Below are 27,883 nucleotides of genomic sequence, written 5' to 3' on the forward strand. Positions count from 1 at the left end.
CAGGTCCGACAGGGTGTGAATCCAGCTCTGCCACTCCCTAGCTGGGAGCCCTTCCTCAGGCGGCTCTGCAGCTCCGAACCTCAACTTCCTCATCTGCAAAATGGGGCCATGGTGTTGACCCGGCAGGGTCTTTGGAGGATAGGACCAGTCCTGGGAGTAAAGTGCCGGTGTGCACTAAAGCTAACAGAGGCTGTGAGGTGAGACTTGGGGGCCCTGGGCATGATCTTTATTTGAAAACAGCTCCTGAGATAGAAAAGAAAAAAACATTTAAGAAGTACAAAACCCAGGGTAATTAAGCAGAACTACTCTGCTGGACTCCTTAGAATTCTTAGTGTTTGTTTAGGCAGTTTCCTCAAAGACAAGACAGCCCAATAATCCCCATCCCTGCCGGGTCCCCAGAAGGACGGAAAGGCCGAGCTCCGAGGTCCCTGGACACCTGCTCCAGGCGCGTTGTCCAGACGTCCACGGCACTGTAGAAGACCTCCCAGCTGTGGGGCTGTGGAGTCAAGCTGCCCAAAGCGAGGACCCTGGCTCCACACTGAGTTTTATAAAAAGCAGATTTAAGAGAGTGAGTGTTGGGGGTGGGACGGGAGTCCTGCTTTCATCGAGGAGAGGGGTTTACCGGGCGGCGGCTGCTCTGAGTGAGCTGTAAAGTCCCCGAAGCCGGGACGGCCGGAGCCCCTGTCAGCCGGGCTGTGTGTGCCCTGTTCCTTTGAAGAGCAGCTTTCCCGCGAGCAGGGCTCCAGGTGAAGCTGTGCCCCCGGTTGAAAGGAGGGTGAGCAGGAAGGGGGAAACAGCACGATGCAAGACGGTGGCCTGGTCCTGTTTGGAACCAGGTCCTGGTTTGGCCTGTGAGCATTGGTTGTACTAAGGATGTTACAAAGCAAACCTCGGCATCAGCCGGCGGTGGGGGGCACGAGGATGCGGGGGACAGCGACAGTGGCTGCTGTGAGGTCACACGCTTACTCTGAGCTGGGCCCTCACGGCAGCCTGGCGAGGCCGGGGTATTATGACCCCGCGACAGGTGAGGAAGCTTAAGCCCAGTCAAGTTAGGGGACCTGCCCGAGGTCATACCTTAGGGACATAGCAGTCAGGATTCCAGCCCAGGTCACTAGCTGTGACACGATGAGGCTGGTAAGGAAAGAAACCGGGTGGAGGAATAGACAGAAATAGGCAGGCGCTGAAGGCCTCTTTGAGGAAGCCACACGTGAGCTGAAATGGAACAAGGGGGGAGAGCCACTGTGAGGCCAGGCGGGGTGTGTGTAAAGGCCCCGAGGTGGGAACGGACCAGACTCCCGGGAAACGCAGAATGAAGGGCGGGATGGTGGGCACGGTGACCCCAGGGTGAGGGGAGCTTGGCAGGGGCCAGACCCTGAGGCTGGTGGAACGTGGGTGGGAGTTTGGATTTCGTGCAGGGAGCAGCCATGGGAAGCTGGGTAAGCAGAGGCGGGGAAATGATGCTGAGGGGAAGGGCGGGGGGACTTCTAGGGAAACCAGATGCTTCAGGGGCTGGGCCTCAAATTAATCGTGCAGTGGAGCCTGGAGTCTACGTGCCTCACCCCACCCAAAGGCCTGGGTGGCCAGATCTGGATTTATAGGTGAAGCCAGGAATCTAGATGTAACCAGAATACAGATTTGGGGGACTAACCCCAATCTACATTAACTGACATATTGGTTAAAGAAGTCCCTTTTCTCATTAGGACTTTTGTGTCAGTCTCTTAAGTTTTAAATCTGGGCAATGAATCAATCTAAAAAGCAGGAGACAACGTCTTGGATACCTGCTGAAGGTCAAGTGGCAGCATTTCCAGGGTTCCCGAAGGCTCTGTGGAAGGTCCGAAGAGGACAGGACACGTGCACAGGGCGTTGGCCAACCGCTCAGTAGTGCCTGTGGGTGGGGACGGGCCTGGGTGACTGGACACGCTGCTCCCTCCTGAGCCTCTGTTGGTTGTCATGACAGTTGCTCATCATGATTGTGTGTTAACTTCAGTGACAATTGTTAGAGCTCAGAAGAGCGTGTTCAAGGTGCTGAGACCCAGCTTGTTTTGTACCTAAGTGGCCTCTGTTCCCCAGATCAGATTCCTCATGTCACCTGACTCTTCCTAATGCCTGTCAGCCCCTTGGAGCCTCCCCTGAGCTGGGTTTGATTAGAGGGGACCAGACACATGAGCAGGGTCTGCTCCAGGCTCCTGGCCGAGAAACAAGGCCATGGGGCTCAGCCCTTCTGAGTGGCCCCACCTCCCAGGCGACGGCACAAACCCTGGCCGGAGGCGTGTGGATCTGGCCAGGCTGGGGTTGGGGGTTTTAGGTTCTCAGCCATTCTCTCCTCCACGGGTCACGCGGCCTCTGCCGTTACTCCTGCCTCTCTGGGTCTCCTTGTCTGTAAGTTGGGACCAGCAATCCCTCCTAGGCAAGTGAGGGCTCCGTTAGGGGAAATGCTTTGAAGGGGTCAAGTGCAGTGCCCGCCCTAGGAGTGGCAACTCACATGGACAGCTTCTTTAGGCCTTTAGAACTCATGCTTGATTTGGGGACACAGGCTGTTCCTCTCTCCCAGCTCTGGGTGGGAGGGGACCCACAGCTGTTGAGAGCTGTGGCCTGTCTGTCTCTGCTCAGCACTTCTTTGAGCTGGTTCTGGCACCATCACAGCCCACACTCACTTCCCACTCAGCCTCTGGTCCGGCAAGCCACAAGTCCCTCTTCCACCCCACAGCCTGGGAGCAGCCGGGCCAGGCCACTCCCAGCCTCCGCTTCTGCATGGTAGTCATGCGCCCAGGGGGCCTCCCCGGTCCCGGAGTAGACAGGCCACCAAGCAGCTAGCACGTTCGAGCTCCCTCCCTCTCCCGTGCCTGCTTTTTTTTTTTTTAAACTTATGTCATATCTATGCTCCAAGAAGGTGTTGACTCCTGGATGAACTTTTCCCTTTCCTTCCAGTGAAGAATTCTTTCTTTCGGTCTGAGCAAAATTGATTTAGGGAGAGGAAGGAGCTCCAAAAGGTCTGACGAGCTGTGTGATGGCAGGTCACTGTTCCATTCATTCACGCGCCAGGTGCTGGCTGGCGCCCAGGACCCCCGTGTGGGCAAAAGCAGGCATGATGTCTGTGAAGCTTTGCACCTAGAAAGGGGAGTAAATGCAAATAAGGGTCCTAGGAGTTACCTTAGAATAATGGGCTGAGAAAACCACTCTGCGGGGAGGGACCTAGGGGCTCTGAACAGCAGAGACAGTAATGAGAACGGTCTCCTGGCCGGCCTGGTGGGGGATTGCTCTCTCACTGGCACTGATCCTGGGCCACCACTGTTGCCGACGGTAGTGGGTTGGAGATATGTGTGCCCTCCCCCCGACGCAGGAAGCTGTCCTGCACGGCTCGGCTCTGCAGCCTCACCAAGTGCCCACAGTGGTCCAGTCTGTGGTGGTGGTGGAAGGCCCCAGAGCGAGAGGAAGTGTCACATTGTCCCCTCAGCTGGAGGAAGCAGGACAGGCTGGCAAGGGCGCTTAAGGGGCTGTGCCTGTCAAAGTCCATCCCCGAGGGCCCTTTGGCACAGAGGAGACCTGTCACCTCTGTGTTATGCCATGACTAGGAGCCCAGGTTCCAGGGCCCCACAGCCTAGGCTGGAATCCCAGCTCCACCACCTGTCATCTGTGTGACCTTGAGCAAGTCACTTAACCTCTCTGTGCCTGGTCTGTAAAATGGGGATAGTCATAGTACCTACTTCATAGAGTTAAAAAGATACTGAAAAGAAAGTTTCAATAAATGTGGGCTCTTATTATTGTTATTTACCACAGATGAGGAAACAGGCCCAGCGAGGGCAGGGCCTCACCCTCTCTGGGCCAGTTTCCCGAGCCAGCAGCAGAGTCAGGGCCTGGGTGCACACTGAGCCAGGCTCTGCTGATGCGTGCTGGCTGCTGGCTGAAGCCTGAGCGTCAGCCGAGGGCGAAGAGGCGATCAGGAGTCAGGCCTCATCCTCGAGGAACTCCCTTCCAAGGGGTGAGCCGGTGGCCCTCGCACCTGGGTTTGTCTGTGCTCAGGGCAGGACATGCCCATCAAGACAGCCGTTCATCCAGCACTAGCTCGCTCGCTGCTTGACCCGCCTAGGGCTGCAGAGGTCAGACCAGCCCCTGCCCTCCAGGATTGCCCAGCCCCGTCCTCCCTGTGGAGGTTTGAGCAGTGTGCCAGGCCCCTGCTAGGCACGGGCAGTCGGGAACCAAGACATGAAGAGGACACCGGGCCTCCGGGGTGCCCCACCCCACCCTGTCGACTGCCTGGTGCCCCGCTCAGCCCTGGTGGGAGCGCCCAGCAATGCACAGCCTGTCCTGCGCCGGCCCAGGGAGCCCTGTCAGCCCCTGCCTCGTCTGTGCTCAGGGGGCTCCTGTCTCCCACCCCCACCGTTGCTGGCCACCGAAGGCAGTTTGCTACCTGCTGCCTGCGTCCCTGCAGCCTGGGAGCTCCCTGTGGGCGGGGGCCGTGTTCCCCACCTCTCTGTGTCCTGTGCTGACATGGGGCCCACGGCAAAGACCTGAGGGAGGAAGGAGAGTGACGCTCAGTTCTTGGCGGCTCCCCGGGCCTGGACGCTCCACATCCTCGGGTTGTGCAGGTAGGTTCCTGGTCAGCACGTGCTAGTGGGCGCTGTGGTCTGCCCAGGCTCTGGACCAAGTGGTAGGGGCCCAGAGGCTCTGAGAGGCCATTGCACAGTTGCCTGCACGCCGAAGCCCTGCTGTGCTGCCTCCTTTCCCGTGCTGGAGGCACTGGGCCACAGGGCAGCTGATCATCCGTGTCCCCGCAAGGCTGAGGCCCGTGCAGAGCGGATGCCACGCTGGCATTCTCTCAGCAGGGGCGTCACGGGTTTACCTGAGTGCGTTTAATGTTCTGTTTAATATCCTTCTGAGCCTGTTTAAATGCACATATAAATATGGGTAGGAAACTGCACTGCCCGCCCACCACCGGCATTCCTGGTGACACTCAGGGCCGCGTTTTCACACAGCTCAAGATTTGGCATCAAGGGTAATACTGGCTCCAGCCGAAATCAGAGGTGGGGGCCAGGAATAGGAAAGTTCAGCTTATTCTGCATTAAATGATGACGGTGATGGTGAGAGCTGCATGTCCTAGGGGCTTACTGCCTGCCAGGCACCGTGATGCATGCTTTTCATGCATTAGCATGTTGCATCCTTACAGGCTAAGAAACCGAGGCGCGGAGAGGATCGGAGACTTGCCCGAGGATGCAGCCAGTGGCACGGCAGGGCGCCTGCTCTGGCGGGCTGGCCTCTGAGCCTGGGAAGCCTGTGTGGAGGGTTCCGATGAGGCTTGCACCCGCTCTGTGCGGCCGGCCCAGGCGGGGTGAGGCCTGCGAGAAGCAGAGATGCTCCTCAAGTGTGAGCGCCCCAGGTACCAAGCGTGCCTCTTTAAGCGCCAAGAGTTCAAAAACATCTCGTAGTGGAGATTTCCCGAGGTGGCTCACCCAGTCCCTTCTCTCTTCAGAGGAACAGCCTAAGTTGGCCCGGCCCCTTTTCCCTACAATTCACAATTTTTGTTACGAACTCAGTGACTGAGACAACCACTCCTCTGAAGGCCAGAGAATGCTTGTTAACGTCTGTCGCCGTGCTGAATGGCCCAGCTTCTGGGCTGGAGGTAACTCTTCTGATACTGCTGTTGTCTGCCGTTCCGCACCCCTGTCTGTAGGGGGTCTTGATGTGAAGCCAGCAGCCCGGGGTCCACGCGTAGAGGCGGAGACTGTGGGAGCCTGAGGGCTCCTGGCTTCTCAGGAAGGGGCTTGGGCTCTGCCACAGCTGTTTGCTCACAGGAGCCGTTTTCACCTAGTTCCGAGTTTGCAGGTATACTCTGGGACCTCTCTTAGAGTTCATCCTTTTGTTTATTAGACCCCTGCGTGAAGTATTTTTAGGATCTGTTCATTTTATCTGCAAGTTTGTACTCAACTGTAGCTAGAGACCAAACAACAGGGTTTTTGAAACTTTTTATTTTGAACTAATTGTAGAGTCATAGGAAATGCAAAAATAGTAAGGCAAGATCCCACATACCCTTCACTCAGTTCCCCCCAACGGTCACGTCTTACATCACTAGAGAACAGTATCGAGTCCAGGAAGTTGGCGTTAGTACGGTGTGCACGTGTGGTTCTCGGCCACTTTATTACATGTGGATCTGTGTAACCGCCTCAGCAGCCAAGAATTAGCATTTTAATAATAATGGAATAGCTAAGTACTCATCCAGGCACATTATGAGCACTTTGCCTGTCTTAACCGGGGGGCTATATAAGTTAATGTTCAAACCAGTACACTTTTGAGAGTGAGAGGAGGCGCTATTAATTGTGATGGGGCAGCAGGTATAAACTGGGACTGTCCCAAGCAAACCAAGGCATATCGTCACCCTAAAATTACCTCATTCATAACCCCTTGAGCCCTACGGCGTAGGTACTATTACTGCCACGTGCAGATGGCACATAACAGAGGCAGGTAGTGCGCCCGGGGTCACGTGGATCCTAGGAGTCGTACCAGGACTGGCACCTAGGCGGTCTGGGTTCAAATCATGCCACCTTCTGTGGCTGCCTTCCAGTGTTTAAACAGACTACAGCTATCCCGTGGTTCACCCCTTCTTTGGTCAGGCGTGGAAACTGGGTCCTAAAGAGAAGAGGGACTTCCTCACCCAGTGTGCTGGTCAACTTGGATTGGGGCTGTGATGCTCAAATCTGTACCCAGGGTGTGGCGTGGCGTGGCGTGGCGTGGCATGGCGTGGCGTGGCATGGCATCACGTACTGGGTGGTCAGTTCGGGCCCTGGGCCACAGTGCTGAGGGGCTCAGCCAGCAGCCTGTTAAGGTCACAGGGAACTTAGTTCTGCCTGAGGGCTGGGAGCCTGGGGGAGGTGAAGAGGGATCGAAGAAGGCCCTGAGGGCGGGTGGCCTGTGAAGGAGCTGAAGAGTGGCGAGTGGGCGGCATGGCCGGGGGCTTTTGGGGGATTGTGCGGCAGTGATGGGAAGGAGAGGGCGAGAAGCTGGCGGGGCCACCTGGGTCCAGACCTGGGTTGAAAGTAATGGAGGCAGCTGACATTGAAAAACAACTTGGAGCAGGGCTCTGAAGATGGGGAGGCAGAGACCCTAGGCAGACGTGCAGTCACAGCCCTCTCTGGGCCTGAGTTCTGGGTTGGTGTCTGAGCAGGGAGGGCCCTCAGACACTTGTCCCCCTCCAGCGCTGTCTGACTGAGGAGGCGATTCTGTGGCAGAGCCTGGTGGGCTGGGTGCCAGCGCTGGTCCTGACCTCAGGTCATTTCTGTAAGCCATGCAGCCTCAGTGGAGAGGAAGGGGGACTCGGATATGAGCCCCTTCCCTGTACCTGATGCTTTTCTCACGGGGTCACATACAGATTCTGGGTCTCCTGCTGCTCCCGCCCCCGGCGCCCTCCCTGTCTTTTCACCCTGAGGTCGTCCAGCTGCACTTCACTGCCTGGGCCCTTCATGCAGGCCGGCCTGGCCTCTCGCCTCTGGCCAGGGCTTCTCTACCGTCTAAGGTTCCAACTTTATTCTGGTAGCCGGAGGAGTCAGTGTCCCTGCAGCCCTCTTTGCCCGTTGCAGAGAGTGGGTCCTAGAGCCTGAAACCAGACCCAAAGCTGCCAGAGGTGAGAGGGTCAGGAGACCGTGTTTGGCAGGAGTTTGAACTTTGCTGTGACAGTGACGGGGCCCCCATCAGCCCCAGGGGTGGACGTGTGATCCACGTTTGGGGAAGATTGCTACCCGCTGCGGGCTGGAAAGGGAGATGAAGCAATTTCCTGGGAGGTGGCCATCAGGGTGTGGACCTCACCGGGGGCAGTGTGGGTGGGCAGGAGGGTGGCGGAGCGGAAGGCGAGCGGCAGGGCAGGCAGGCCCTTCTGCAGAGAGGCCCGGCCCCCGCGTCACGTAGGTGCGGAGTGCTTCAGTGGCGGTTTGAAGGAGGGTCCAGTGGCTCTGGACCACGTGGGGCCTTGTTCTTTTTAGAGTCCGGAAGCCTGGAGGGGAGCCTGGGGCCCACAGCAGGACCAGCCAGTCTCTACTTCTCATGAGGCTGAAGCCCGGGTCCTGCTCAGCCTCTGGCTCGGCGTCTTGACCGCAGGTGCCCGGGGCAACTCATGCACAGTGCGGGCGCCCACGCTCTCTCGCCCACTCGGCCTGGGACCCGAGCAGCTGGCCGGGATGGTGGGTGTGAGCTCAGGAACCGGGCTTGATCGGGGGGGGGCAGGGGCTCGGGAGTTTTCTGAGCTCCCCGCAGCGGGCATGGGGCCAGCCGTGCTCTGCCTCCTGTACTGCCCTTCACCGCCCCGTGGCCAGGCCGGGGAAGGGGGCTGGGCTCCCCCGTGGCCCTTGGAGGAGAGCACTCCTTCCAGCCGCACTCAGACCCTGAAGTGGAGCACAGGCCCTGCGCCCTCAGCCGCTCCGGGTCAGCCGCCGCCGGGAGCCTTGCCCCGAGCCCACTGCCCAAAGCCCACACCCCCGCAGGACCGGCGGGGAACCCCTCGGCAGAGGTCCCCGGGCAGTTTTCGGGCGCGGGTCCCTGGGGACGGGTCAGGGCAGAGGGCCCGTGGTTCTCAGGGGAGATGGCCGCCCTCTCCGCCCCGGCCCATCCCCCGTCCTGGGCCCCCCCTCGCGCTCCTCCAGGCCGGTCCTTGACCCTCCTCTGGACTTTGTCTCCTGTCCGGCTGCTCCCACCCCTCCTCCCGTCCCAGCCAGCAGGGGTCCTCGCCCGCCGGCGCCCCCGCCGCAGCTCGCGGTGCTCTTACACATCACACGGTGCTGTGATGCTCGCAGCTACCCTGGGAAGCGCTTCGGGTGAGCGCTGTCACCCCGCCGCGGGAGGGAACCCCAGCTGGGCCACAGCGCGAGGCAGCACTGGGGATGGGAGGCCAGCGTTCTGACGCCAAAGTTAGGTTTTCTTCTCCTGCTCCACCCCCATCTCCGGACTCAAATGCCTGTGGACAGAGGCTCACAGCCTCCCCCGAGCCGCCCCCGCCGAACGCCAGCTTAGCGTCCCATCACTGTGCCTGGCTGGCCGGCTCCTGTTGCTTCCCGGGGCGTGATTCCCACATGATGGGGTCTGGGCCAGGCCTTGACCTGAGAGACCCTAGCGTGCTTCCTACAGGACCAGGGACACCCCCTGCCCTGTTCCAGGGCTTTCTGTCATCAGCTGTGGGTGCTAGGTTCCCCGTGGGTGTGTGTGGCCGGGAATTTTCTGTTTTAAAAGAGGGGAAACAGTGGCCATGCCAGAGAGTCCCCCACCCCAGCCTCAGGGCTGCCCCTCTGGCTGCTCCTTGGGGCGGAGCGTGGGGCAGGTTCTTCCCCCATCCCCGGCCTACAGACCAGGTGGGCGGGAGAATAAACAGCTCTCGCATTTAGTGGGCAGATTTATGGTGCTGCCGGAGAAGGCCTGTCCCGGCCCTTTGCAGTCCAGAACGGCCCTTGAGGCGGGGACGATAAATCCAGCCCATTATTTTTTACGAGCCTCCCATCCCATAAACAACTCCTTTGGCTGGTGTGCCCAGCTTCACGCCCTTCTCCTGGCCTGGCCTCCAGCCAGCCCCTGCCAGGCAGCCCTGCAGGGACCCCAGTACTTAGTGGCGTTGGCGGTGGGCTTTCCTCCACGCTGCAAGACCTCGGCCTCCTAATGTGGACAATGCAGGAGTAGCTGGCCCTGGCCCTGGCTCCCTTCTCGGCTGCACGTCCTGTGGCCTCAGTTTCTCATCTGTGAAATGGGACAAACATTAGTGTTCATTATAGAAATTTTTATGAGGACCAAAATGAGAGAATATGTGTATACTCTGTCCCCTAGCAGAGTGCCTGGACCTGAAATTGGTAAAACTGTCAGCTGTCACTGGGCATCACTATGTGCCAAGCACTGTGCCCAGACTGTGACGGGAGTGACCAGATGTGCTGTGTAGCTGTATTATCCCATTCTGCTGGTGAGAAAATGGAGATTGAGAAGCCAAGAGATTTGTCCGTAGTGAGTAAGTAGCACAGTCCAGATTTGAACCCACATCTTACCAACTCCTGAGACCAACGATACTGAATGAACAAATGGATAGAGGGGTGGGAGCAGGGGTTGCCCACTGCCTGGAGCCCCTTGCAGCCCCGGGGCCCTGCCTCTCCATCCTCCTCCCGGGGCCAGGCTTCACCCTTCGCTCAGTTAACCTGTTTCCCCGGTCTCCCTGTCCCATCCGCCTTCTGACAGCAGTGGGAGCCACTGTTCTGCGTGACCCTCTGGCCATGTCATTCCCCACTGAGGACCTTCCTGTGCCTCCTCTCCCTGCCGTGCGTGTCATGAAGCTGCCACAACAAACCCTTGTCTCTCCCGCACCAGGAGCTTGGCCTTCACTGCCTTCCAAGGTCTTCCAAGGCCTTCCAGAGCGCAGCCCCTCGCCCATCCCCCACCTGCCTTCTGTTCTCCCCGTGACCGGGCAGCCCTTTACCAGTCATGGGCCTTGCTGTGTGCTATTTCCTCTGCCTCAAGTGCCATTCCCCATCCCCCTCACTTCCTGGAGAACTCTTCGTCATCCTTCAAAACCCATCTCGCTTCACCTCTTGTGAAGCCGTCTCTGACTCCGAGGCAAGCGCGTCAGCCTCTCTGCCTGAGCTGATTCCTCTCCTGGAGCGCTGATCCTCCCTGCTGCCCCAAACTTGCCCCCTTGTCCCCCAGGCCCACACAGTGGCTGACCCAGTGTGTGCCCATGTATCTGTTTACCGAGTGAAGTGACCATTCGGCAGTCTGTTCAGGTTAGAATAAGTGGTGGGAATCAGCGTAAGTTGCCAAAGGTGGTTGTTCGTGCCCTTGACACGATCCCTGGGGAAAGGGCAAGGTACTCAACATTTGTTGAGTTCCTACTGTGTACCAAGTCCTTGGCGCCCTTTAATCCTCAAAGGACCCTGGGAAGTAACAGCTGCCACCCTGTTGTGCAGGGGAGGGAACGGAGGTGCAGGCAGGGACAGCGGGCACAGCTGGTTTGGGACGAGCCAGCCCAGAGCCCAGGTGTTGGCGACTCCAAAGCCCAGCACGTGGCGGGCAGTGGAGGTGAGGCACCGGCTGAGGTGCCTGGGAGCTGCTCGTGTCCTTAGGGAATCTCCTGCTGGCGCATCCCCGGGCGTTCTTGTAGCTTCTCTTCCAGGGCCCCCCAGAGCTGCTGGGGGAGCACTCGCTCAGCCGCCACGTTGGCCCTTCCTGCACCTGGGCTACGTTCGTCTGGTCCCCTGTCAGGGGGAGAAACAGACTTGCTCCCAGGTCACAGCCAGGCCATGGCCTGGGGCCTGTGTGAGCTGACTGTCCCCCCATGGCTCCCTTTAGGGTCCCCGTGGAGCGAGGGATAAGGTTGCCAGATAAAATACAGGACACCCATTTAAGTTTGGATTTCACATAAATAATGAATCCTTTTTTTGGTGTAAATATGATCCATGCAACCCTGGGATATGCTTATACTCAGGAAATACTTGTTTATCTGAGATCTGGACTTAACCAGGCATCCTATGTTTTTATTTGCTGTGTCTGGCAGCCCTGGGGAAGGAAGGGGGCACTTCTAGCCTCTGGAGCCCAAGCAGAGTGAAAACCCAGGAAGCAAGTCTCACAGGCCTGTGGTCCCAGCCACCTGGGCCTCAGAGAGGCTTGGATGTGCTCGTGGTGACGCCTAGTGATCAGCCAGGGAACTGCAGGGGACGGGAAGAGGAAGGCCGGTTAGCCCTGGGAGGGGATGGAGGGGGCAGGGGTCCAGGGTGAGGGGCGGCTCAGGAGGGACAGGCACTGCAGAGCTGGCCACACGGGGCCGGGGTAGGGGCTGGGCAGGGCAGCCTTTACTGAGCACCACCTGCTCCTTGAGGGGGTGGGCAGGGACCCTGAGCTGGAGCCATCACCTCTTTAGGGCCCTTTAATGATCTTCCTTCTCCACTTCACAGAGGAGGAAACCAAGCGAGTTCCAGGCCACATACCTTAGAAAGGGCTGGCATAGGCATGGGAGGTAGATCTGGTAAAAACTAGGCCCGCCCCACCTCAGCGACGCCGACCTTCCTGTGGCACCTGCAGCTCTGCAAACGTGTGTCCACGTGTGTCTGCACGCACTGCCGCGTGGTCCTCACAGCCACCAGACAGGCCCCCTCCCATCTCACAGAGGAGGCTTTCCAGGGGCTCCCGGTGCCAGCACTGGTCAAGGCACCGGAGGTGAGGGGCTGACGGGAGGCTGGGGTCCATCCCTGCTCTCCGAGCAGGCCAGCCCTGCCCCGCTGCTCTCATCTGGTGCTCCAGGAGCCAGCCACAGTCTCAGCTGGCCATCCGTCCATCTGTCCACCTGCCCACGCACACACAATCTGCCCACTCAGCAGCTGCGGCAAAGGACTTGGTCTTAGCTGAAAATGCCCCTGTGACGTGTGTGCCTCCTGGCTGGCTCTGCTGGCGGCCTCAGCACAGGGCCTGCACACAGGTGGTGCTCAGCAAAGGTGTAGAATGAGTGAGTGAGGGAAAGGGTGAGCCTAAAGGCTGGTCGACAGCCCCGAACCAGCAGTGCCTCGTGAGCCACCTTCTGATGTGATGGAAGGAACACTGAACTTGGACTTCCCTGGCTGTCCAGTGGCTGAGACTCTGTGCTCCCAATGCAGGGGGCCCGGGTTCGATCCCTGGTCAGGGAACTAGATCCCACATGCTGCACCTAAGAGTTTGCCTGCCGCAACTAAAGATCCCACGTGCCGCAACTAAGACCCAGTGCAGCCAAACAAATTAAAAAAAAAAAAAAAAAAAGAACACTGAACTTGAGGGCCAAGGCATGGGGAGCCAAGGGGATTGGGCGTCAGAAGGTTACGTGTGGACGCCGTGCTAACTGCTGCATGGCCCAGGGCAAGTCCTGTCCGGTGGGCTTCAGCCTCCTCGGTGGAAAAGGAGGGGCTTCATCCGGATGCTCTTTAAGGTCCCTCCCAATTCTTGCTTTCCAGAAAACCAGTCCATTCTGGCTGTTTGCTTGTATGTAAACTCAAAGCAGGATGGCTTGGTTTCAGAGACGGGCCTTTGTCTGTAAGTGCACAGGCACTTCGGGGCCAGCCACGCTGTGGGTGTCGGTTGCACACCTACGACGGGCTCAACTGTGGTCCAGCCACTGGGAGAGCAGAGCAGGATGAAAGGCACAGACAAGAAGCGGGCTGGTCCTGCAGAAGGAAGGGCCTGGTGTCCGGGAGACCCTACCTAAATACTTGTGGAAGGAAAGCACGTAGGCAGGTGAGCAGATAAACATGGAGGGCGTTGGGGGTCAAATCACACAAGGGCTGGACTGCCGAGGCTGCACCAGCTGGGCAGCAGGTGCTGCGGGGAAGGCAAGGTGCACACTGACAAGGGCCAGTCCCCCCGGGGCCCTGGCAGGGGGCATCCAGCCTGAAGGCAGGGGTGGAGGTGGTGGGACGGCCCAAGGGTCTGTGTGCCGGGGAGTGGGCAGTGGGGACCAGCGAGGAAAGGATCGGGCTGATGAAGGCAATGAGGCGCTGGAGGAAGAGCAGAGCAGAGTCCCCTCGAGGGCCGCCGAGGCAGCCAAGTGAGCCCAGGGCTGGTGGGGTGTGACGTGAGCACCTGGCCAGGGGTCGGGTCCCTGCTGCACCACACAAGGCGGGGGAGCCCTCTCTGAGCCTCAGCATCGTCGCCTGTCTGCTGGGCCTGCTGACGGTACCTGGCACTCAGCATCGTGGAGACAGTCAGTTAGGGAAGTGTGCAAAGAGCCTGGCGTGGGGCCTGGCATTGAGGCACTCTGGGCAAGTGGAAGCCCACAGACTTACTCCTATCTCCCAGGTGGGGCCACCCCTAGGGATGCAGCCTGGGGTGGGCTGGGCTCATGGTCAGCTGGGGGTCTAGTCCGGGGCAGCCGGCTGCTGGCGCCCCGGCCAGGCCTGGAATTGCCCGGAAGGATGTAATTTCAGGGGCACAGGGTGGGAGACAGAGCCCTGCATTCTGCTAAACCCAGGCCCCATAATGAGAGGCTCTCCGAGCACCATCCAGGCACAGATGCTGTTGGAGTGTAATTAGGAGATCGAGGTGGAGCCGGACCGGCGGGCGGGCGGGCAGGCGGCACAGGCTTGGGGCCAGCACTGCCTGGCAGGCAACAGCCAAGCCCGGGCCTGCGGACAGACACGTCCTGTTGCCCGAGTATTGGCCGCTGTTCTGATGCAGAGTCCAAAGCCCAGAGCGGCTGAGCCCAGGCCCCTCGTCAGTGTAGCCGGGTTTAGCGAACATTTCTCAGGCCTGAAATGGGCACAGTGCAGTGGCTGGGGGGTGGGGGGAGGGTAAAGGGGTGACTCGGGCCTGGGCCCTGCCTCTCAAGGACCCCCCCAGTCTGGTGGGGGGAACCCAGCAAACCCAGAAGTTACAGTTCGTGTGGTGGGTGTTATGAGAGAGGGGAGTCCAGAGGGCTGTGGAGGCCCAGGCCGGGCCCGTAATCCATCCTAGGGACTTGAGGGGAGGGTGGAAACAAGGAGGGCTTCCTAGAAAAGGTGACACCCAAGCAGAATCTCAAATTGCTGGCCGACAGCCAAGTGTCCCTGTTCCCTAGAGCCACGGCAAGCAGAGGATGGGGAGGACCTAGAGTGCAATGCTGAGAACTTTCCTGGGCCCTGGCTGGGGTGGGAGCATTGAAGGGTTTTTAGCAATGGGAAGACACAGTCAGGTTTATGCTCTATAAAGTTCCTTCTGCAGCTGGAGAAGGGCGGGTCTTCAAGTCAGACAGAACAGGGTTCAAGTTTCAGCTCTACCACATCCTACCCAAGTGACCAAGGGCAAATTGCTCCATCTCTCTGAATGGTTCTGTAAAATGATGACAAAACTACTTACCTTGCAGAGTGATATGGTAAGGGCCTGTGTTCTCACATCTGCCTCTGTGCCGGGCCTGGGGTTGGGCCCTGCGGATCAGGAGGGAACAGGGTGTGCTCCCAGCCCGCAGCCAGCTCAGGCAGGGGGTCTGAGGACCATGGAGGTGTCACTCCCGACTCGGGGGAGGTTTGGGGTGAAAAATCAGGCGTCCTGGAGAAGCTGGCATTTGATATGGGCTTGGAGAGACAGAATGTGGAAAAGTGGACATAGCCAGGGAGGGCAGGGGCTGGCTGGGTTGTTTCCGTGCTTCACACCCTGGGGAAAGGTAAGGAAGAGAAGGGGACAGCTCGGGTTTCCCTGCCCCTCCCCTGGCCGTGAATGCTCCACTGTCTCCAGGAAATCCACTGGGAGCGCAGGTTCTGAAGTGAAACACGGTATGCCTGTCTCATCCGTGTCCCTTGGGCAAGTTACCAAGCCTTTCTTGGGTCCTACTCTCCTCACTTGCACAGTGGGGATAATAGCATCTACTTTGAAAAATGGTCCTGAGACTTAAAGGTGATTATTCACGTAAAGTGCTTAGGGCACAAAAGGCACTCAATGATGGTAGCTACGGTCGGTTGGTTGGTCGTCTTCCGCCTGCAGAGAGTTTCAGTTTCCTGTTTTGCAGCCCAGAGCTGCCCCCACTCTGTCTTGCTTCAGGGCTGCCCATAGATCCAGCCCCCTCACCTCAGTTATTAACCTCTCGGTGCTTCAGTGTTCTCATCCGTTAAGTGGGCCAGTACCGGACAGAAGCGCCCTGCTGAGGTGGTGGGGAGAATTCGTGAGATAACGTGTACAGCGTGTGGCGCAGCCTGGCACACAGGCGGCTCTGGGCGGACCTGCACAGCTGCTGTCCTCGTCACCTCTCCCACGGTCCCATCCTTGCTGCTGCCCCTGTGCCTTTACCCCCACGGCGGGACCTTGCTAGCGTTCCCTTCAGCGCCCCCATTTGAAGCATGTGGGAGCCCATATTTGTTTCTCCCTGCCTGGTTTGGCCAGCTTGCCGAGTCTGGGCTGGGGAAGGCAGCAGCCTCTTCCTGTCACCCCCCCAAGGCTCCAGCCTCTTCCTGGGCTCCGTAATTTTCTACTGATGCGGTGGAAGGGGAGGAAAATCCCTTCCTCCCGAGTTGGGGGAGGACGTAACAAGGTAATTGTTCTCTTCTCCCTGCTCTGCCGTTCCCAGCTTGCCTTCCCTTCCTGCGTGTTTAAGGGACAGGGATGCGGAAAATGATGTTATTGATGAAGTCGCCATAGCAACGACCCCTGAGAGGCACACATTCCAGCTTTGTTATTCTGGGCCGGGGGCTACGAGAAAGGCTGGCCCCTAAGTACAAACAGATTGGCCCCCAGCCCCACTGCCCTGCTTTAGATGCATCCGTGAACTTTGCTCTACGGAAGACGCGATGTACGCACTGGTTTGGGGCAGGCAGGGTCCGCCATCGTTTACCTCTGTGCACACTCTTGTAGAGCACCAAAAAATGATAGGAGGCCTTTGGGAAAATAGGCCCTGGTGGGAAAGGGCTGCGGGGGCCTGTCACCGGGCCTAGAGAGTGCAAGAACCTGGGGAGGGGCCCGTCAGAAGGAAGCTCGGGGCGCTTGGGAGAGGAAGGTGCAGCCCGGAGTTCTCGTGCATGGTGTGGCCCTGGCTCGTCTTTCCCCAGCCCTGATCCAACCTCTCATGGGCTTGTTTGTAAAATGGGCACGGCCATACCCATTCTCAGGATTACGGTGAGGGTTACATTAAATGGAAGTACAGTCAGATCCCGAGTCCCTACATCATGTCTTCTGGAAAACTGAGAGGAAGGGGCTCTGAAGTGTGTCTCAAATCCAGCCTTCGTCCCTGTCCCCACACACGCTGCCATCCTTGCAGGCTCCTTCGTCCCATTCAGGGTGATAACAGTTGCCTCCCACCCGCTTCTGGCCTGCACTCTTGCCCCAGCAGGTCACCTCCATGCAACATCCAGAGATCTTTCTAACACAAAGTGCATCCCTGCCCAGTTTACAACCTTTCAATGGCTCCCCCTGCCCAGGATAAAGTCCCTCAGGTCCTTACCTGCACCCTTAGCCAGCCTCACTGGCGCAGAGGAGGGGCCTGCACCTTGAGTGAGTGCCTGGGAGGCAGGTCCGACAACTAGTCACTTTTCACAGGTGAAAACTAAGGTTCAGAGAAGTGAAGTGATTGCCCAGGGTCATGCAGCAAGCGTCAGAGTCTGAATATGGACCTGGCGATGTGTCAGCAAAGCTTCTGTGTCCTCATTGCTCCCCGCCCCATCCTGGGCACCAAGGAGACACTCGGTCCGAGTTTGCAGAACGTAATTGGATTTGGATGGATTGGATCAAATTAGATTCGACCTGGCGGGCAGCCTGGCCTGACTGACACCAGGCCCCTGAAGACCAGGATTTCTGGGAGCAACTCTGAAATTATATCTCACTTCCCCTCGAGGAGGGGAGATGAACAGGGCTTTCTGCTGGACTCAGCACTGCATGGTGTCAAGATGGGGAGTGAGGCCGCGGGAGTGGCTGCACCTGGCCCCGGGGCAGCTCTCTTGTGGTCCAGCTCCCAAGGGTAGACACGGTACAGAGCAGGGGGCCACAGGAGGACAGAGTGAGACGGGGCCCTCCGGTTCCGCAGGCTCGCAGAAGCCTGCTCTGTGCCCAGTTCTGGGCTCCGCCCTTGTTCTGGAGAAGCCTGTGGAGACAGTGTGCCAGCCAGAGCTGGCGGGAATGGGCTGGGCTGCCTCAGAGGAGCTGGGATGGGGCTGCAGCAGGGTGGGGGACCTGAAGTCCCTTCCAGTGTGGAGCCCAGGACCATTCTCCTGGAGCAGAAGTGCTTGGTAACACGCACCTTGCATGCCCCGGGGTTCACCTTTCACATCCAAACTTCCACTTGGCCCCGTGGCCCTCAGCAGTAGCCCTCCCAGTACTACCCCTGTTAGCTCGCAGTGCCCAGGACCGCCTTCCTGGGTGGACAAGAAGGGAGAGCCGTCCGCTCTGTCCCTGAGGCTCTGAGGCACAGAGGAAGCCATGCCAGGCCCCACGTGTTCCCTGCCCCGACCTGCACCTCCGCAGTCCCTCTGCCACCGTGACTTCATCTGTAAGGTGAGGGGCTGAAGTGGGCCACCCTGGGGTCTCTAAGCTTGTAACCCAGAGCCTCCCAGAGGGGCTGGGGCAGAGCTCCCCAGGATACTGTGTTAAGTGAGTGAGTGGGGGCTATCCACGAGTGCCTGCAGGACTTCTCAGAGCTTTTAACGTGTGTTGTGAATTCTCTACATCAGGCGACCTGAGATGCTGTGTTTCATAGAACACACAGCAGCAGATGCCACAATAGTGCTTTGCAAATTCTCTATGCCTCTCGCCTTGTCCCCTAAATAATAGGCAATGGGTTTAATCTGCTCTGAGGTAAGAAAGGCTTCATTTCTCTCTCCTCTTCCTCCCTCCCTCTTTCTCTCTTCTTCCTCCCTTCTCTCTCTTTCTCACCCCCATTCTTCTTTGCTTTCTTTCGGTTACTGTTTGCTGATCCCTAACTCTGGGCAGGCCCCGTGCTGGGTACATGGGATACAGAAAAGAATAAAAGTCAGGTCTCCCCTTAAATTACCCACGGTTGGCAGGAGAGAGCAACTCAGCAGTTACTCGCATTTTACACAAGGCAGAATGAAGCAGGAGCAGTGTAGAAAAGCTTTAGGAACAGCCCTACTTTCTTAGCAACCCGCTCTGTGCCACACACATTTCATAGTCTTCTCATTTGAGCCTCACGGCAACCCTCGGAGGTACACGTTCTGACAACCCATTTGTCAGCTAAGAAAAGGGAAGAAGGTATCTGACCAGAGGCTCAGGTACGAGCAGGCGAGCCCTGGCCCCGGCCCCTCCTGCACGAGGCTCAGCCTTCCCCAGAGGATTTTGACGGTGTGAGCACGTGGCCAGGCTGGCCTGCTGGCCTGGGGGCCGGACTCTCCCTCTGGCGCCTTTGCATCCGCTCCCCAGTAAGATCTCCTGAGCATTTGCCGTGTGCTGCAGCCAGGGTTCTGGGCGCGGGACACAGCAGGGACGAGACACGGCCTCTCGGAGCTCACTGGCTGGTGGGCGGGACGGCTGCAGGGGGACAGGCACGGGCGAAGTGCAGAGCTGGCCCTCCCCGTTGTGCCAGCTGGAAGGAAGAGGCAAAGCCAGGACCCGCGGTCTGCGGGACAGAGCTTGAGCCGCACCCAGAGAGTGAAGGAAGGCATCAGTTAGCCGCCAAGGGGAGCCACTCCACTCGGTGCTGCTCTGAGGCGTGGGTCTCATAGGCCAGCCCTTTAGCGCGCCCCTTGCTTAGGACGCCGCCAGAGTGACCTTGCTCATAAGAGCCCGTCACCTTTCACGGAGCCGCTGCAGAGGGCGTGGGCCAGGCCTGCCCGAGGCCGCGCTGCTATACCTCCAGCCCAGTGGGAAGGCCGGTGGTGGCTGCAGAGGGGGAGTGGGGACGCAGAGGACAAGCAGGTGAGAGGTCGGGACCGCAGCTGTCATAAAGCACGGCTGCTGCAGGAACGTCACGCTGCTCGGAAAGGCTAGAGGGGCGACACAAGCAGGAGAGACGAGGCTTCGAGGTGGTTCTGCAGGTGAGCTGAGGCTCCGCCCTCGTGCTCAGCGGCAGCCGGGTGAAGGTCAAAGAGCAGCGAGGGGTTCTGTGCTTCGTTGAGGGGCTGCCCGGAGAGCTTCACAGAGTCTGAATTTGCCTTGAATTCTCATAGGCTCTTAATTCTGAGGACGACGAATAGTAACAGGTACCGTTTATCAGACCAGCTCTGTGCCGGGTTCCCGGTTCTGTTCACCCCAGAAAGTGCATGCTGCCTGTCAGTCATCTGAGTCCCGCAAGGGTAGCCCAGTGACCCCCAGACCAGGAGAGCCGTGGCTGGGAGCCCGGCGGCCTGGGTTCCAGGCCTGCCATATGATCTGGGACAGTCACCCCTGCCTCGAGGCCTCATTGTCCCCATTTGGAAGACGGATGGCAGGGAGCCGTCCAGCCCTGACCATCTGTGGTCCTGCCAGCCATGAAGCCGAGCTTCTCGTGGCCCGCGGAAGCCAGCGCCGCCCCAGAGTGGAGGGGAAGGTCACGCAGTTCCCGTGTCCACAGCTGGGCAAGGGGCTGAGTCACCCGCACAGAGGAAGCCGTACCCCCGGCCCCTAGCTAGGCGGTTGTAGCCTTCTTTGGAGTGCTTGCTAGGGTCATTTTTAAATGTGATGGCAGTGCTCTCACGACCACCATGTCAGGAGCCTCCAGAAGCGCTCGGGCTGGGCAGGAGCTCTCCAGCCGTACGTGAGCCTGGCTGTGGGTGGCTGCCGCTGCCAGCTGTGAGGCCCCGACCCGAGGCTATTCCACCTCCCCTCCCTTCGCCGTGGGCACTCGGAGCATCCCCGCCTGGGCAAGACCTGCCCTGGACGGTGAGGTCACTGAGGAGGCCCGGAGCTCAGCCTGAGTCACCCGGAGAGCGGAGGGGAGCCACACGGCCACCCCCCAGCCAAGAGGGCGTGGGTGTCCAAAAGGCCCTTGACTGGCCTGAGGGCCAAGGAGGGCTTCCCGGAGGAGGGAGGGACGTAGTGGCACGGGCGCTACAGTGCACACGCCTTTTGGGGCGGCAGCAGTAGCTGACTGGCCCCGAGAGCGCCCAGTCTGCGGCAGGCCCAGCCGGCGGAGACTCCCCGCTAGAGCAGGCAAGGGTGACAAATGCCTGGAGAACCAGGGGCCAGGGCTCCAGACAGTACGGTCGAGAATCACACCCATCCCCCCTTCTCTGCAAGGACCCCTCCTCTCAGGCAGCTCTCCTTGTTTTAGAAAATACCGTTTTTAACGGAAGATGTACTAATGTTAATGTGTAATAAAGTTTAAATTTCCGTTTTTAAATAAACTAATAGAGATAAATTTCCCCCATTTAATCTCTAGTAAATATTTATAGCCATAACACAGAAACACCAGCTCTTTGGGCTCCAGTTTGACAATCTGATTTGCATAAGTGAGAAAATCATGGTGAAGGAATAATAGTAATAAAATCAGCTGAAACCAGAGGTCAGTGTGCTGAGCAAAATGCATGCTTCATTCATTTTGACTTTTTTTTGTTTTCTTCAACTTTGGACTTTTTTCAGCCTTTATGGTAGCTGCCATGGGTGTTTGTGTTTTAAAACATCTGTCAATTCTCAGTTGCCCCGTGCCCAGGCTTAAAGTGGCCGAGGTCAAGATTGAGCTAGTCCTCACCTTGAACAGGAGGCCAGTGAGTCACCTGGGGAAGGAGGTCTCAGGGCGGTGTTGGCGGCCAGCAGCTCTTCCTTTCATCTGCACTTAGCCTCTTGATGGACTTGTGACCTCTAACCTCTCACTTGACCCCTGACCTCATAAATTCTGGAAACTCCTCACAAATCACCAGGAAGATAAACATCAACTGGGGTCAACTGAAGGGGGTTCCAAGCCGCTCCAGGCAGACAGGGAGGGGGGATCAAGTTCTCTGGGGTGGAGGGGATTTCCCAGAAACTGTGGGTGACTCAGAAGAGGGGCCAAACCCCAGGGAACCCTTGTTCTCCCTGATCACACCAGGGCCCTCAGAGTGCATTTTGGCGAGATGCTTGGCAGGCGCTGACCGGGTGGGTGGTGAGTAGAGGCCAGGCCTCTGGAGGTGGATGGTTCATAGTTCCTGCCCTCAAAGCCCGTGGGCAGCCCAGCTCTGCACTCAGCGAGGCCTCTGGGAGGGGAGAAGACAGGGAACCTGGCTGGCCTTGGGGGGGACAGGGCTTCCGAATCGGCCAGAGGACGAGCTGCAGGGGCTGCCGGGCAGGGCTAACGTGGACAAGCCTCCAGATAAAAAAGCCCGCTGCAGCCAGAGCCTGGGGGTGCCGGAGCAGGCAGTGGGGTGGCCCAGCCCTGAGCCCCTGTGGCAGTCTCCCATTTCTGAAGTTTCCCAGCCAACAGGGGAGTCCATTGCTAACTGCCCTTTTAAGTTGAGGCCTCGGAGGAAAAGGTGCCTGAGGTTTGCAAACATTTTTGCTTTAAAGAGGAACATCTGCCAACCAGCGGGAATCTCAGGCTGAGATTAGGAACACAGTGACGTGTGTGGCCTGGACCCGGGATAAGCTCGGAGGGCGGAGGGACGCCTGCTCGGGGCTCGCGGGCCTGCAGGGCTCTGCACTGAGGCTGGGGGGTTCCGTGGGTCCTGGGGAGCACTGCAATGACCAGGTACACGTGGAGACCCCCTCTGGAAGCTGGGGGATGGTGTGTGTGGCGGAGGGGTGTTTAGTTCAGGACACAGCCGTGGGGCTGGTGAGGACGGGCCTCTGCTGCCCCGGGGTCCAGCGGGCCAGCACGGCAGCGTCTGACTTGTGCAGAAGTGCAGTGAGAGGGGGCTGAGCCGGCTGCCGGCGCCTCTGGGTGCGACAGCTGGAGGCCGGCCGGGGCGTGTCGGCACCCTGACCCGTCAGCACTCCTCTGTGTGCCCAGCCTGAAAGGCAAGTCTCCACCTGCCCCACGGGGGCTTGTGGCGTCCCCGTACAAACTGAGAAGTGCTACGCACCTCCATCGTTTTAAATGCCACCCACATCTGCTTTCGTGGGGAAACCATCTAAACCCCTGACCTGGGAAGCATTCTGTAGCCCATGCCCTGTAATCTGACCCAGGTCAGGAGTGTTTCCTCCGTGGGTCCTGCGAGCTCATTGACGGCATCCGAGCAAGGCCTGGCTCTAGACCTGGGCACCGTTTCCTCAGTTTGCCCCTAGGGGATCGCCATCTGGAGGACTAGGTGCACCCCCCGTGTGCATGCCATGCACGTGCCAACGGCAGCCCAAGAACACTACGTTTGCTTGTGACATTTCGCCGGTTATCTCTTCTAAGCCTGAAATTTTCTCTCTCCCTGGTCCCCAACCCCTCTCTTGTCTGTCTCTTCCCAGAGGGTATGAACTGCATGAACAAAGACCATGGCTGTGCCCACATCTGCCGGGAGACGCCCAAAGGTGGGGTTGCTTGTGACTGCAGGCCCGGCTTTGACCTTGCCCACAACCAGAAGGACTGCACACGTAGGTAGATGGAGGCAACGGGGTCAGACATCCCCACGCGCCTCCTGCCGTTGCTTTGTGGGGGGTCTGTCCAGTCTGCTGGACGTTGCCTGAGAAGGGCACTCAGTCCCCTGGGTGGGGAGAGAAGGGCAGGGCCCCCCCGCCGAAGGGGCCTGGGAGGCATGAGGGACAGGGGCCGTAAGCCCCAGGCTCAGGGTTTCCCTGGCATAGTACCACTGACACAGCCCCAGACCTGGGCTGGATCTAATGCAGGGCCCCGTGTGACAGCCCTGCCGGTGCTCATCGTAACCCCTTCCTTCCCCCCTGCCCCCGACCCGAAAGACCCATTGGCCCTGTGCTCGAGCTCTCCAGCAGGAACGGAGGGACTGTGGGTTCTCAGTGGGCCAGGGCAGCCCTTGGTAACAGAATGGTATAAAGAAGGCAAGGAGGGGACTTCCCTGGTGGCGCAGTGGTTGAGAATCCGCCTGCCAATGCAGGGGACACGGGTTCAAGCCCTGGTCAGGGAAGATCCCACATGCCGCGGAGCAACTAAGCCCGCACGCCACAACTACTGAGCCTGTGCTCTAGAGCCCGTGCTCTGCAACAGGAGAGGCCACCGCAATGAGAAGCCCACGCACCGCAACGAAGAGTAGACCCCGCTCACCGCAACTAGAAAAAGCCCGCGCCCAGCAACGAAAACCCAATGCAGCCAAAAAATAAATAAATTTATTAAAAAAAAAAAAAAAGAAGGCAAGGAGCTTGGTTCTGCGGGGGTCCCAGCGCAGGCTGTGCTGAGCTTATTTCCAGGATCAAAGACCAGAGCTCACAGCCTAGCCCTGAAAGGCCCCCTATAAATGATGATACCCTGGGAAATCCGGATTGAATGGTGCCTCTGGTCAAAGGTGCCATTTCAGGACGAGCTTGGAGGTCAGCCTGCAGGACGCAGGCGTACTCCAGCCTCTTACTGTGGTCACCCAGCACTCCCCAGTAGGAGTGGAGCCGGCAAACGAAGTGAGACGGCGGCTGAGCACGCTGAGTCCTCCAAAGCTGCGGACGCACTGCATCCTCCCAATACTGCGTGGGGGGTGGCAGGACGTGGCCTCCGCTCGCCGGACGCACTGCGTCCTCCCAACACTGCGTGGGGGGTGGCGGGACGTGGCCTCCACTCGCCGGACGCACTGCGTCCTCCCAACACTGCGCGGGGGGTGGCAGGACGTGGCCTCCGCTCGCCGGACGCACTGCGTCCTCCCAACACTGCGTGGGGGGTGGCAGGACGTGGCCTCCGCTCACCAGGCAGCCAGCATGCCCAGACTGATGCGATGTTTGCCGTGTGTCTGAGAAGAGTGGAGGGAGGCTGGTGTGAGTGCTGCCCGTCTCTGGCCAGAGACAAGCGCTTCATGCCAGGCCCACTTTCTGCTGCAGAAAAATGGTATGAAGGAGTCTGAGTCCAACTCCCAGGCCGGCCACTGAGCGAGGAGACAGACGCTGACCAGCTCTCCTAAAGAAAATGGCCTTTCTTTCCATCCTTCATCCTGTGGAGAAGACAGCTGGCCTTTGCCAGCCCGTCATCCTTAGTCATCGTGATTCTTCCAGTTGTCCTCCGCTCTCCTCAGTCATCGAGATCTCGGGGACCCACATGCCTGAGACATATTCCCTGTCACCACGGGAGCTCGTGCTCCAGCCCCCACTCCTGATTCATCCGTTCCCCAAGGTGAAGACACTTCCTCCTGCCCAGGTTGGTCCCAGATGTGGACCAGCTTCCTCTTCTAGTCGCTCCTGCGGGATCGCAGTGATCAACACATACACTGTCACCAAGGGGAGGACCAATCAGGGACACTGTTGATGGGGAAATGCCCGGCTCTAACTCAGGGCCTCCTGTCCTCTACACCAGATGGATCCCTTTAGCTGCAGAGAAACCTCCTGCCACCTGGCAACCTTCAGAACAGAGAAGGAATAACTCCAGCTTCCCAGTCCTCCCCGTGGGGTAATCTGAGCTTCCTCAGCACAAAGGCCAAGGACCAGCATATGTGGCGTGGGCAGGCTTGGTGACAGACTCGGCCAGGAGGAAAGCACGTTCCTTCAGTCAGCAAGACTGACTGACACCCGCCCTGGCCAAGCCCTGAGCTAGGTGCTGGAGGGAGAGCTGTGGGCCCCAGGAAGTGGCTGGGACTGACTGACTGGCTGCCTAATCCTATAGTTCCGTGTGGGGTGAGTGCTACAAGTGCTACAAGGGGACGGTTTGCTCAGAGAGCATCTCCTGAGGGACCAACCTGGTCTGAGAGGTCAGGGATAAGGAGGGCTCCGTGCACGGCCAAGACTCCCCCACCCCACCCGGGCAGAGAAGAGCTAAGCCCGCGCCCCGAACTTTTGGTAAAGCAGATAGAGTCCCACCCTCTCTGCTCAGTGGCTGGGTGTTGCCAAGGTGTGTGGAGAGTCCAGCACCCATCCTGGAGCCCAGGAGTGGTTGACTACTGCCCTGCAGCCCTCCTGCGAGGGACGGCACCCCTGGCTGTCCACCCCGTCAGCTTTGGTTTCTTCTGTGCGGTTAATGTGGATTAGCGTAAAGTTAGCTCTGAGACTTCCCTGTAGCCCTTGAGCTCACTTGAGGCCCAGGAAATTCTAGATCTGGAGTTGGGTCGGGGGCTGAGGCCTGGCCCAGGCAGCTGCTGTGAACGAGCGGGACCACAGGGGACTCTGCCCAAACTTTCCTCCCTCCAGAGCCCAGGACTCGCTCCAGGGCCAGAGGAGGTTTCCTCCATCCTTCTCTGGGTCTTCCCGGAGCTCAGGGCTCCAGTATTTACTTCCGTGTACGTGCTATAGGCGCTCTACGTGCTCACAGCTCGGCCTGTGTGGTCTGGGAGATGCACGCGGGCCTGTATAGAGGAAGCAAGAGAAAGTGGCCCTCGCTCCGGTTGCCTCAGACAGGCCCGTGCCCTCCTTAGAGTCACTTGCAGGGTGCCGTCCATCTCCTGGAGCCCAGAGCCTGGAAGGAACTGTCCCTTCACTGGTCCACCCCTGCCCACCCTGAATGGGGCTTTTCTTAGTCCAGAAAGGCACATGATGTCCAGCCCAAGGTGGGGCTCTCGCCTCACCTGAGATCCGTGCTAAGCGGCAGCTCCCTGGGACCTTGGCTTCCCTGAGGCTCCTCCTGTGCAGAGAGATTAGAGGCCCTGACTCCAGACTGCCGGGCACCCAGAAATGCTGGGAGAAGAGACACTCCCACACAGAGGGGCCAGAGGACTTGGTGACAAAGCCCCAGCTGTTTCCTGAAGCAGTTCTGCATGTCCTTGAAGTGTCGCCCCGGAAGCTGGGTCCCTCCTTCGGATGGTCACAAGCTCCCTGTGGAAGAGGCAGCCCGCCAGGGCCACTGGGCGCTGAGGACAGTGTCTGGGACAGTGAGCAGGGACCATCCTCCTCGCGTCCTCCTCACCTGGCAGGGAGACTGCGTGTGGCCGGGTTGACGGGGCCGGCGTCGCTCAGGCTGGAAACCCCAGAGCCTCCGTGCTGTTCTCTGGGTGAAAGGAGGACCTGGGAAACGCAGCTGCAGAACTCAGTTCTGAAACACCTGGAATCCTTCACCGGGGAGTTGCCACCAAGTGACCTCCCTCTGGCCCCAGTCCTGCTCATGGGTCACCTGATAAAACGTCATTCAGGCTCTGCCAGTTTGGAATTTTCTGCTCCTCTGACCGTGGTTGGTCTGAGATTTACTTCTGCATACCTGATCATCGTTAGGGTTTTCAAATAAATTCAGAGTGTAGATAGAATTCTGGACAAACGGGTAAGGTCTCCAGGAAGACACCCTGTCCTCAAGGCCCCGGTGTACCATTTGCATACAGATGACGGGCACCCTGTCGCCTTACAGCGGAGTAAAGCAGGGGCAGCAAGAAGCCCTGCCATGGAGATCTTGGATCTCCTTTTGCGATATCCCTCACCCTGGGAAGAGAGGACAATGTGTTTTCTTTTCAGTAAACTTGAATTTCTCCTTTTCCCTACTTCAGACGGGCTCCTGCTTGTTCAGCCCCCTTTTCAGCGACCCGGGTTGCTGATGCTGTGAAACATTTTAAGATCCTGGGCTGAAGGGCAGCAGCTCCTCCAGGCCATAGGCATTGCGCACTATGTAACACGTTTAAATAAAAGGTCATTTTCAAACCTACGTCTGAGATGACATTAATTTGCACACGTTCTGTCTGTTTGGACATTTCCTTGGGAGGATTAGGGCTTAGAGTGGATAGAGATTGAGGTGGCTGCTGGGACTTGGAGGGAATAGGCATCCGTGGGGACATCCTTCCACATGCCCCAAGACGTAAGCAAAAGAAAGAAAGGTCTGCGAGAGCTAAGGAAATGAGCGCCACCCCTCACATGGGCCTGCCCCCTCCCACCGCCTTGAAGAGTATGCCTGGTGTTAACAGACATTTGCCCCATCGGGACAGGCTATTGTAAAGTGTCTTTTGCAACCTAGGAAGGATAAAATTGTCTAGCTTATCCCTTTCTTCAACTAACACCATCTGAGTACATCAGCTGTGTGCCAGCTCTGTTCGAAGCCCAGACGACCCAAAGTCCATTCTCTGTCCCACCCCAGTTCGCCTCTAGGGAGTGAGCGATTCCATCCAAGACCCCAGAGGGGCTGATGTCCAGGGAAATGTGTGCCTCTGCACTGACTGTCTCATGTCCCCACTTTCCTCCCCCCATCCCTTAAAGAAACAACCAACGGCGATAAACTAATCGTTTTTGTTGTCATTCTGTTTATACACACGTATGTACACTTTGGGCCTAACTAGTAACCTGTAACTATGGAAACGGAGGCTGCCAGCACAGCTGTGAGGACACGGACACAGGCCCCATGTGCGGCTGCCACCAGAAGTACGCCCTGCACTCAGACGGTCGGACGTGCATCGGTGAGTAAGCGCTTTTGCCAAGCACCAGCACTCTGTGCCACCCGTCCCCCCGGGGTGCCCGTGTGGCCCGAAAGTGGCCACACCCCACTGCATCCTGGTTTCCAAGAAGGAAGCTAATGGGGGAAAAAGAAAGGGAGCCCCCACGGTACTGATGGGGC

The 27,883-nt window shown here is 58.6% G+C and overlaps 1 protein-coding gene across 2 annotated transcripts in view; it reads left to right on the forward strand.

The window, feature by feature from the left end:
* The window catches only part of SCUBE1 (signal peptide, CUB domain and EGF like domain containing 1), a 134,008-nt gene that overhangs the window by 47,562 nt on the left and 58,563 nt on the right, over window positions 1-27,883 (forward strand). For both annotated transcript variants that reach the window (XM_082420538.1, XM_082420539.1), the window contains exons 5-6: window positions 22,726-22,851; window positions 27,609-27,725. In XM_082420538.1, coding sequence (XP_082276664.1) covers window positions 22,726-22,851; window positions 27,609-27,725 — 243 coding nt within the window. The remainder of the gene's footprint in view (window positions 1-22,725; window positions 22,852-27,608; window positions 27,726-27,883) is intronic.

Source organism: Balaenoptera physalus (assembly GCF_965194825.1).
Source record: "Balaenoptera physalus genome assembly, chromosome: 13".
Classification (NCBI taxonomy): Eukaryota; Metazoa; Chordata; class Mammalia; order Artiodactyla; family Balaenopteridae; genus Balaenoptera; species Balaenoptera physalus.